Here is an 11,428-nt window from a genome sequence, read left to right as displayed (position 1 = left end):
TTCTGTTCAGGAACTCAAACCATGTGATCCTGTCCACCATTAAACCATCTTTCCAAGCAGTCTCTATGTTTCCAGTGTCTTTTTCCCAACTTGGAGCTGAACCCAGAAGGATATTTCTTCTAACAGTACTTAAAAAAAAAGTTTGCTTGACCAATGAGTAGTTAGTTTCACACCACACAAATAAGTTCACATTTTAAAGTACCCATTCTACCTGTGTTTACTTTTATGTTGCTCCTGACATATAACTTTCATTTCACTATAACAGGATTGTTATCTTTTAGTTTCTTCCAACAAATACTAATTCCCTTGCAACTGGGTACCTCTCTTTATTAAGTTTTCATATGATGCTTCTTTTCTTGCCTTCTGAAGAAAAAGTTGACTCCCTCCTCTGACAGCTCCTCAAATATTGGAAGACTTAAGTTACCCGTTTTTCTCTTCGTTAGACTACACATACCCAGTTCCCACAACCGTTCGTTGTAGTTTACCCTCCAGTCCCCAATCATGTTTGTTGTCCTTTTCGTGCAGAAAATACTAAAGAATACAGAATTCTTTTTAGAATACTGGCGACCAAAACTGCGAGTATGGTCTTACCAGTGCAATCAACCAATGTTTCCCATGAGGAAATAAAGTTTGGTATCGGATCGAATGGCAATAATATGTAATATAAGGCGCAATAAAATAGAATGCATCACCAGTCGTTTCAGCTAAATACTCTGTGAAAAGTAAATCGGACTGAAGTGATTGGCCATTTCCTTGTGATAGAAATATTGTCCAATAAAGAGCGAAAGTAACTTGAAGGGTGGGGTGGCCTCTTGTTTTGATGATTCGTTGTTTTAAAGAGATGGATAGGTCGCTTACCAAATTAAAAAAAACATAAAGAGGCCAAAGGGCGAGGGCAGGGTTATACTAAGGGAGGATTATACTATACACATTGTGCTCTTAAAGCTGCTATTGGCTGTTTGAACCGAGAGTCTGCCGAATGACACATAATTTGTCCTATTAGAATGCTGACTGGAAACAGACATAATTGATAAATGCCATCCTATCGTTATGGGAGCCTGCTAAATTCTCCTTTACTATTGGCTTTGAACGGGAAATGACAGTTTCTATTAGCAATAGTAATAGTGATTGACAGATTTAGGGCGGGCCGAGGAGCAAACGGGCGTCGCTGAGGCCGGATGAGAAGAATCCAAAGGGGAAGTTTGTGGGTTGTTGCCTGGGGCTGTGAAAGGAAGCTGTGGAGTGTGGGGGGATTTACCCCCCCAGGTCGTTGCTATGGGCAACCGAGGAATGGAAGAGTTGATTCCGCTGGTGAACAAGCTACAGGATGCTTTCAGCTCTATTGGACAAAGCTGCCACCTCGACCTGCCACAAATCGCTGTGGTGGGTGGTCAGAGCGCAGGGAAGAGCTCGGTCCTCGAGAACTTCGTCGGCCGGTAAGTCGAGCTGTAGTTCTAACGAAGGAAAGGCAGATAGGGGAGGGGGCAAAATGCCGAGGGATTCTTTTGACCCGCCGGTTTATAGTAGCCGACGGAGTTTGCGGAAATGCCTTCTGAGAACGTCACGCACGTCTCCTGCGATGATTTCGGAAACAGCCACCATTAGAGTGGTGGCCTTGGTGTAACCGTTCTCTGTGAATAACTTCCTTCGCTAAAACGTATCCTATCCCGTGAACGTTCCGGTGACGCTAGTTGCGTTAGCTGAGCAAGAAGCGCACAGAGATACCAGAAGTAGCGGTCTCGAACAGAGGTTTCTGTGTGGGTTGTCACGGGTGATTTGGCGAGGCGGGGCGACGTTTTCTGGCAGATGGGACACTCCCGTCCTTCTTTCCTAGCCTCATTGACAGGGGGAGGCGGGTGTCCGAAGAGTCCTCGCTTCCTGTCTTTTGAGGTAAATGGTAGGATAGTGCTCGAAGCGACCTTCGTGCTCTTTCCACCCTTATCTTGTTTCCGAAGATGCCGGTTCATTGTTTCCTGGAAATTGTGGTCTGGTTCTCATGTTATATGTTCATCTGTAATTGTGCAGCTGATTGTATGAATAAATTATGAAAATTGAAGTGATTTTTCATGTAGACGTTTTAAGTTTTTCTTTTGTAACATATCTCCTGGTGTATTAATGTTCTTTGTGGTCCACATTTTTTAGTACTTTGCTGCTTGCAGAAACTTTCCAGTGACTAATTTGTTTATGAATTATTTCTGTTACTAAACAGAAGATACGTTTTTAAGACCCTCCTTTAAAGTTGCATGAGTAGAAAAGGCATTAATTACCTCCTTTTATATGCAGATGGTGCATCAGTCTTAGAATAACGATTTAAAAATCTTATTAACCTGGACTTGTGTACAAATAGTCCTCTGCTTTGGACAGTTGAAGTTCTGATGGCTGCCACCTCTTCCCTTCCTTGCATATTGGGTGCTTGGCAGCCAACTCGCATTTATGGCCGTTTGCAGTTTCCCATGGTCATGTGACTATGAGTCATGACATTTTTGGCTGCAAACTGGCATTCACTTCTGGTTTCCTTCAAAAAATGCCCATTAGGTACAATTGGTTTGCTTAACTACTATGACATTTCTTAATTACTACAAAAAGGTCGTTAAATGGGTGTGATGACCCACTTAACCAACTTGAATTATGATTACAATTTAGGCTTAATTATGGTCATAAACCGAGGACTACCTATAGTATTTTTTCCCACAATTAGCCATATTTGTCATTACAAGCTACTTTTTTTTAAAGAGAAAAATCTGTTTATCTTGCACTTCTCTTCCAGAAGCACAAGGTAGATCTCTCCCCTTTTTTTTTAACATTTTTTTTTATTTTTTAAACAAACAAAACATAAAACATCCTTCATCCATTACAATTTTAAGCAGTGTGTTGATCGGTTACAAATCCCTTGTGCTTCTTCCCCATAATCATATTTTACTAATTATCCAATTTCTCATATAATCAACCTGATATATATCTTTATATCATTATTCTCATTTATAATTTATTCAACAATGGCATTATTCCAAAAAAAAATATTTTCACATATTATATTCTAACATTCATTTTATATTTCATATTTCATTTCCATGTTTTATTATCTAGCCCCGTGATGGCGAATCTATGGCCATATTAGTGGGCACGCTAAGGTGTTGCCTTAGCTCAGCTTCAGCACCCTTGTGCTTTGGGTCTTCTGGGCCCACTGGACGTGTTTCCGGCCTCCGGAGTGGTGGGGAAGGCTGTTTTTGCCCTCCCCAGACTCCTAGAAAGCCTCGAGCCTGGGAAGGGCAAAAAACGGGCCTACCGGGCCCACTAGGCCATCACATGTCAAAAGCGGAGGGAACATGGGGGGGGGTTGCGCGCACATGCGTGGGGAGGCAGGGCACATAGAATTATGAGTGTGGGCATACGCCCGTGCAACCACCCCACACTACCCCAGCTTTTGGCACATGATGGCAAAAAGGTTAGCTATCACTGATCTAGCCATTGGTAAAATAAATCCCATATCTTATAATATTGTTTATCTTCTTGTTCTCTAATTTCAAATGTCAATTTACTCATTTCAGCACATTCCATGACTTTCTTAATAACTTCATCTTGCATTGGCATTTTCTCATTTTTCCAGTTTTTAGCAAACACAATTCTAGCCGCTGTCAATACATTCACAATCAAATATCTCAATTCTCTATGTTTCTGGTATAATTCCTAATAAAAAAATCTCTGGTTTAAAGTCTATGTTTTTTTTAATCATTTTTTCCAACCATGTGTGGATTTTAGTCCAGTATCTTTTAGCTTCTACACATGTCCACCCCATATGGTAATATGAGCCTGGTGTCTGATGACATTTCCAACACATTTCAGATTTATTCTTGAACATTTTGGCTATTCTCGTTGGGGGTAAATGCCACCTGTAAAACATCTTATACAAGTTTTCCTTATATGCTGTTGACATTGTCATTTTATAATTTTGCAACAACAATTTTTGCCATTTCCCTAAATCAATTCCATAACCAAAATTTCCCCCCCATGCAATCATTGTTTCTTTAACTTGTTCTTCTTCTAATTTTACCTCTAATAAATAACCATACAATTTTTTAATTACGTATTCATCAGAACCTATTAAGATTTTATCTAAATTAGTCAAAGTGTTGTAAAGATCTTCTTTCTTACAATCTTCATCATATCTAGAATGTATTTGCAAATAAGAAAACCAATTTATCTTTAAACCTTGTTCTTCCAGTTCTTGCTTCAATTTAAGTTCACCCTTTTCATCCAATAATTCACTATATCTAACAATTTGTTCCCTTCTAAATGTTGTTAAATGTGAAAATGCTTCAATCGTTGATACCCAGATTGGAATTTTCAAATAATGTTTTTTAATCTTCTCCCAATTTAATAACAAAGCCTCTCGTATGTAGTGTCTTCTAAAGTACCCCTATGCTTTTGTTCCCTTATACCAGTGGTTCTCAACCTTCCTAATGCTGCGACCCATTAATACAGTTCCTCATGTTGTGGTGACCCCCAACCAGGGGTGGGTTCTAAATTTTTTTACTATCGGTTCTGTGGGCGTGGCTTATTTTGTGGGTGTGGCTTGGAGGTCATGTGACTGGGTGGGCGTGGCTAGCTGGTCATGTGACCGGGTGGCCGTGGCTATGTGTATAGGGACTACTCAGAGGGCTGAAAAAAGTCACTTCTGACAGATCCTCGCACTTTTGACTGGTCCTCACACTTATGACCATCCTCACATTTATGCCCGTGCAGCATTCTTAACAACCATGTCACTCATTTCACAACTGCTTCTCTTCACCATGGTGATAAGATAGGGCAAAAAACGTAAATGTGAGGACAGTCGTAAATTCGAGGACTGGTCAAAAGTGCGAGGACCAGTCAAAAATAATTTTTTCAGCCCTCTGAGTAGTCCCTGTGCACAAAAGGTCTACCCAGAGGGCTGAAAAAAGTGATTCTGATAGGTCCTCGCACTTTTGACCGGTCTTCGCACTTATGACTGGTCATCATGCCCATTGAAGCATTCTTAACAACCATGTCACTCATTTCACAACTGCTTCTCTTCACCATGGTGACAAGATAGGGCAAAAACGTAAAATGTGAGGACAGTCGTAAGTTCGAGGACTGGTCAAAAGTGCGAGGACCAGTCAAAAATAATTTTTTCAGCCCTCTGAGTAGTCCCTGTGCACAAAAGGACTACCCAGAGGGCTGAAAAAAGTGATTCTGATAGGTCCTCGCACTTTTGACCGGTCTTCGCACTTATGACTGGTCATCATGCCCATTGAAGCATTCTTAACAACCATGTCACTCATTTCACAACTGCTTCTCTTCACCATGGTGACAAGATAGGGCAAAAACGTAAAATGTGAGGACAGTCGTAAGTTCGAGGACTGGTCAAAAGTGCGAGGACCAGTCAAAAATAACTTTTTCAGCCCTCTGAGTAGTCCATATGCATAAAAGGATACAGCAATAGAGAGGGATGAAGGAAGGGAAGGGAAATTAGAGTAGGAGTGAGGGTAAGAAAGGGAGGAAGAGAGGAGGAGAAGGAGAAAGGAAGAGGAAGTAGGAAGGAGAAGAAGGGGGGAAGAGAAAGTAAGAAGGAAAGAAAAGAGAGAGGTGGTAGGTTTGAGGAGAAAGATTGCTGTACAATAAAAAAGATGAAAGGGAAGAAAACCAACCCCAAACAAATATAAAGATATTAAGATAAAGAATGAATTGTTAAACTTTAAAGAATAAAAGAGAACAAACATGAATAAATAGCAATAATTAGAAACACACATACAAACATACAATGTATTTTCTTTGAACAGAGTATTTGGCCGGTTCACAAATTTAACCAGTGTTTAGTCATTTCAATTAAATTTACAATTTCTATATTTTCTTTTTGCCATATTTATAAAAAACTCTCTGCGCATGCTCGAAGATGGCGGCTCGCGGGTGAAGCTCCGATGTCTGGGGGCAATGTAGGTGCTACCATGGATTCCTGGAGGGCCGAATTTCCAACTAACGGCCCTGGCCCAGCAAGTTGAACACAAGGACAGCCTGCAGCAAGCTTTTTGGACTCTTTCGAGCTGCTCGTGAGGCTGTCTGGAGCTGTGGAGCGCCGCGAGGCTATGGCGGCGCAGACAGGAGGCTCGGAATTGATTGGGGCGGCGCCCTTTGCCTTGGCGTCCCCCCAGCGGCAACTGGGCGGGGTGGGGTGTGTGTGAGGGTGATGGCGGCATGTAGGAGCGCCGCTGGACGCCCCCCCGAAAAAAGCTCGGAGCTGCCAGCAGCGGCGGCCAGTAGCGGCGGCGACGTTGGGCGCGGCTGCGGTGGCGGGAGTGAAATGGCGGCTGCTGTGGCGACGCCGAGGGGAATGGCATGACCCTGGTGGAACTTCCCGAACTTAGACCTCCAACTGGTCTATTGTCAGCTGTGGAAGGGGGAGTACTAGCAGACTGACTTGGAGCTGCCTGATTGGTGACCCTCCTGAAGACCTTTGGACTTAGGGTGGGGGATTAGAAGATCTGTGGAGACTGGAGGGGTTGGGAAGAGCTGGGCTATGATTGGCCTATCGCCCCAGTCCGTCTCCCCCCTCCCCCTCCCCTTTTCCCACCACGGCCCGGTTGTGGGCGTTGGTTGGGATTATTATCATCCTGACTGGACCCTTCCTGCACCTGGACTCACCTCTTAAAATAACTACAGCTGACCCCCGCCGCCGGCTATACCATCAGTACCATTGTCATCTGTACTATCTTGCTGTGAGGAGATGTTTAAACCATGGGCACTGAGGGAGTCACTTTTGTTGCAGCTGTCACTGAAGAAGATCTGCTGTTACCAGCCGCCGTGAGAGGGTGGCTTGGTCACTGCTCTCCCGGGGCAGCGGCCTGAGACTCCTCTCCACTGTCATGAGAGGACAGTGGAGTCCGGTTGACCCATGCCGGAATGGTGAACTTTCTCTCCTGGACCTTTTAATCAGCACCATTGAATCCTTGGACTCGTTCATCTTCCCCAGACAGACTATAGGATGTATTCACTGGCTGAGCTCTTCGCGCTGCGAGACTCCCCCCTCTCGCAGGCCTGGCCCTCCATGTTATCGAGGGCCTATCTTGATGACGGATTTTGGAATCCCGAGAGATGGCATGCAGCGAAGAGGGGGTTGAGGGGTTTCTTATTTAAATTTTTAAAGGAAATTTTAAGGGGACCCGGGAGGAAGGCAGGGGGTTGTAAAAGTGGACCTGGGGGGGTCCAGATAGCTACTGAGCGGAGTGATAGGTTGATTGGCTGCAGCAGAGGGGTCGGGAAAGGAAATTTATCTGGGGAGCAGGGGGGCGAAAGGAAGGACAATGAAATTGAAATAATGAGTGGGAGGGGCAGGTATGATGGGCGCAGGGGGCCATATCATGTGTCGGGGGTGCGCATACGCTGTTTACGAGCAATTGCGCACTCCGGCCCCCAATGCACGACTCGCGGCCTGGGTTGTACAGAGTCTCAGGCCCAGGGTCCGCAGCTGATGTTGTGTAATGCCAGGTCGGTTGTTAATAAAGCCCCCCTCATCTATGATCTTATTTTGGAGGGGTGTGTGGACCTGGCAGGTATTACGGAGACCTGGCTGGGCCAAGAGGGGGGGGGGTCCCCATCATTGAAATGTGCCCACCAGGTTTCCATGCATTTCATCAGCCAAGGGCCCAGGGGACGGGTGGGGGAGTGGCGGTGATTATTAGGGAGAGTCTTTGTCCGAGGGAGACCACTGTTCCTCAGATAGCCGGATGTGAGTCCGTTTTTGTGAAGTGGGGCCGTGGGGTGCAGATGGGTTTGCTGACCACGTACCTGGCTCCCTGCCACGTGGCGGCGACCCTGCCCAAGCTACTTGACATCATTGCCGGGGTGGCGGTTGATACCCCCAGACTTATTGTCATGGGAGATTTCAATCTTCCATCCACGGGTGAGGCGTCAGAGGTGGCTCGGGAATTCATGGCTTCCATGACGGCCATGGACCTGACCCAGTTAGTTCAAGGCCCCACTCACATGGAGGGACACACTCTGGACTTTATTTTCGTCTCTGGTCAGTGGTTGAATGATCTTGGTAGAGGGGACCTAGATATTAAACCCTTGTCATGGACAGATCATTCGCTCCTTCACTTGGACTTTCCTACCGCTTCCCCCCACCGCAGGGAGACGGAACCGACCAGATGGTTCCGTCCCAGGCGCCTGTTGGATCCCGAAAGGTTCCTGACGGAGCTTGGGCCGTTTCCTGAGACTCTGACACACAACTTGACTGAAGAGCTGGTGGCCGCCTGGGAGAGTGCGGCCGCCGGAGCTTTGGATCACGTCGTGCCTTTGCGGCCTCTGACCCGATGCCTATCTCAATTGGCTCCTTGGTTCTCTGAGGAGCTGAGTGAGATGAAGCGTCGGAAAAGACGCCTAGAGAGCATTTGGAGGACTAGTCAATCCGATTCCGACCGGACACAAGTGAGGTCTTATATCAAGACCTAGTGGCGATAAAAGCGGCGAAATCTAACCATTTTTCCGCTCTTATCGCATCTGCAGAGAACCGCCCAGCCGCCCTGTTTAGGGTGACCCACTCCCTTCTTCGGGGGGAAGTGCGGGAAGATCCCTTGCAGGGTCGAGCTGAGGAATTTGTGCAATTCCTGCATGATAAAGTCGCTCGGATTCGGGATGGCTTGGACTCCAATTGGATGAGTCCAGGGGAGGAGACGAGGGAAGGTCTTGAGAATATTATCTGGGAGGAGTTTGATCCTGTGGCTCCCGAGGATGTGGACAGGGTTCTGGGTAAGATTAGTGCCGCCACGTGTTTATTGGACCTGTGTCCCTCCTGGTTGGTACTGGCTTCCCGGGAGGTTACACGAGGCTGGCTCCAGGGAATTATAAGTGCTTCTCTGAGTGGGGGTGCTTTTCCTGCCACCTTGAAAGAGGCGGTAGTGAGGCCCCTCCTCAAGAAGCCCTCCCTGGATCCGGCTGAATTAGCCAACTACCGTCCGGTCTCCAACCTTCGTTTTGTGGCGAAGGTTGTTGAGAGCGTGGTGGCACGATAGCTTCCCCGACACCTGGATGAAGCTATCTATCTGGATCCGTGCCAGTCGGGCTTCAGGCAGGGGTACAGCACAGAAACGGCATTGGTCGCGTTGGTGGATGATCTCTGGAGGGCTCGGGACAGGGGTTGCTCCTCTGTCCTAGTCCTATTAGATCTCTCTCATGATACCATCTACCATGGTATCATGCTGCAGCGGTTGAGGGGGTTAGGAATAGGGGGCACCATTCTGCGGTGGTTCTCCTCCTTCCTCTCCGACCACTCACAGTTTGTGTTGGCAAGGGGGCAGAGGTCGACCTCGAGACACCTCGTATGGGGAGTGCCGCAAGGGTCGGTCCTCTCGCCCCTTCTGTTCAACATTTATGTGAAGCCGCTGGGTGAGATCATCCGTGGTTTTGGGGTGAAGTGTCATCTGTACGCTGATGATACTCAGCTGTACATCTCCACCCCAGACCACCCCAACGATGCCCTTGATGTGATGTCTCGCTGCCTGGAGGCCGTGCGGGTCTGGATGGGGAGGAACAGGCTCAGACTCAACCCGTCCAAGACCGAGTGGCTGTGGCTACCGGCGTCCCGATATAGTCAGCAGGTGCCATCGCTGACTATTGGGGGTGAATCTTTGCCCCCCACAGAGAGGGCTCGCAATCTGGGTGTCCTCCTGGATGCACGGCTGTCTTTAGAAGAGCATATGACGGCCGTGGCCAGGGGGGCCTTTTATCAGGTTCACCTGATTCGCCAGTTGCAGCCCTTTCTGGACCGGGACGCCTTGCGCACGGTCACTCACGCCCTTGTCACTTCCCAGCTGGACTATTGTAATGCTCTCTACATGGGGCTCCCCTTGAAGAGCACTCGGAGGCTCCAACTTGTCCAGAATGTGGCCGTGCCGGTGGTTATGGGCGCAACTCGTTGTGCCCGCGTGACACCCCTCCTGCGCGAGCTGCACTGGCTCCCAGTGGTCTTCCGGGTGCGATTCAAGGTGTTGGTCACCACCTTTAAAGGGCTCGATGGCACAGGACCCGGGTACCTTCGAGACCGACTTCTGCCACCAATAGCCTCCCATTGGCCAGTCCGCTCCCACAGAGAGGGTCTCCTCAGGGTGCCATCGGCCAAGTTATGTCGGCTGGCGACACCCAGGGGGAGGGCCTTCTCTGTGGGAGCCCCAGCCCTGTGGAATGAACTGCCCCCGGAAATACGTAAGATCTCCGACCTCCGGGTGTTTGCTGCGCACTGAAGACCCTGTTGTTCTGCCAGGCCGGGCTATCAACATAATAATTTTAAATTGGGGTATTTTAAATTTGTGGGGTTTTAAATTGAGCCAAATTTATTTAATTATTTTAAATTTTTAATCTATGTTTTGTCTTGTGTTTTTAAATAGGCTGTACACCGCCCTGAGTCCTTCGGGAGAAGGGCAGTATAGAAATAAAATAATAATAATAATAATAATAATAATAATAATAATAATAATAATAATAATAATAATTATTATTATTAATCTATTTTTTTAAAAAACCAATATTACCCTTCATCCTCATCTCTAATCTTAATCAAATTCAATTTTTCCCTTCTATTCTATATTATACCCCTTCCCATTGTCATCTATGTTTATATCCATCCTCACATTGGTTAATTATGTAATTATGTAATACAGTTGTTTAATAGAAATTCAACATTTTAATATAAATCAATTAGTTATATAACTATCTTTTTTGTATATCAATCAATATGAACATGAATATTCCAATTATTTCCATGCAATCCAATTTCTTACAAATCAATTAATTATATTTACCAATAATAATAAACCAAATAATTTCCCCCATATATTCCTCCAAACCACAACTTAACCATTTCTGCTTTCAACACAATATACAATTAATAGTATCTCACTTATTACAATTCCCTAGTTAAATAGAGCTTTTTTTCTTTTGCGTTTTAAAATCTTGAACCTCTTTTGCCCTAAATGTCCCATTGTTTGCAGTTTTGCACCTATCTTTTTTGGTGAGGAAAAAGAAAAAGAAATCTCTCTGCCTCATTTTGTCACGTTGCAGCAAAGACCCTGCTTTACTTTCAGTTTCGTTTTTTCAGCATAGCCAGGGGAAAAAAAATCTGCTCCTCTCTTTGCAGCTAGCAACAGAGCCCTCCGCAAAACAGCTGAGAGCAAATCAGCTGAGAGTCCGGAGGCTGATCAAATCAACTTATGGTAATTAACCTATGCTGAAGCTGAACGGGGCTGTTTTTTTCTATTTTTGCAGGCACCAGTCTTCTCATTTGTTTTCTTTTAACACTGATCAGCTGTAGGGCGGCCCTTTGAAGCCCCGCGGCAAGAATTTAAACGGTTTGTTTCCCTCTAGCCATCAGCTGGGACTCAGGAAGCAGCAATAGATTGGGAGTGGGCGTTGTAAGTGA

At 46.0% G+C, this 11,428-nt stretch overlaps 1 protein-coding gene across 15 annotated transcripts in view; it reads left to right on the top strand.

Moving 5' to 3' along the window:
* Positions 1 to 838: 838 nt before the first annotated feature.
* DNM2 (dynamin 2) overlaps positions 839 to 11,428 on the top strand; it is a 218,497-nt gene continuing 207,907 nt past the window's right edge. For 8 of the 15 annotated variants that reach the window (XM_034437866.3, XM_034437865.3, XM_034437863.3 and 5 more), the window contains exon 1: positions 839 to 1,436. In XM_034437866.3, coding sequence (XP_034293757.1) covers positions 1,276 to 1,436 — 161 coding nt within the window. In that variant the 5' untranslated portion in view covers positions 839 to 1,275. Of the gene's footprint in view, positions 1,437 to 1,549; positions 1,891 to 11,428 lie in introns of those variants that run through there. The other 7 variants (XM_087888467.1, XM_087888468.1, XM_087888464.1 and 4 more) reach the window with 4 other exon arrangements.

The sequence above is a fragment of the Pantherophis guttatus genome, chromosome 2 (assembly GCF_059756535.1).
Source record: "Pantherophis guttatus breed Tessera chromosome 2, ASM5975653v1, whole genome shotgun sequence".
Lineage (NCBI taxonomy): Eukaryota > Metazoa > Chordata > Lepidosauria > Squamata > Colubridae > Pantherophis > Pantherophis guttatus.
Note: the sequence above shows the minus strand (reverse complement) of the source record. Positions and strands in the feature narration are given on the sequence as shown.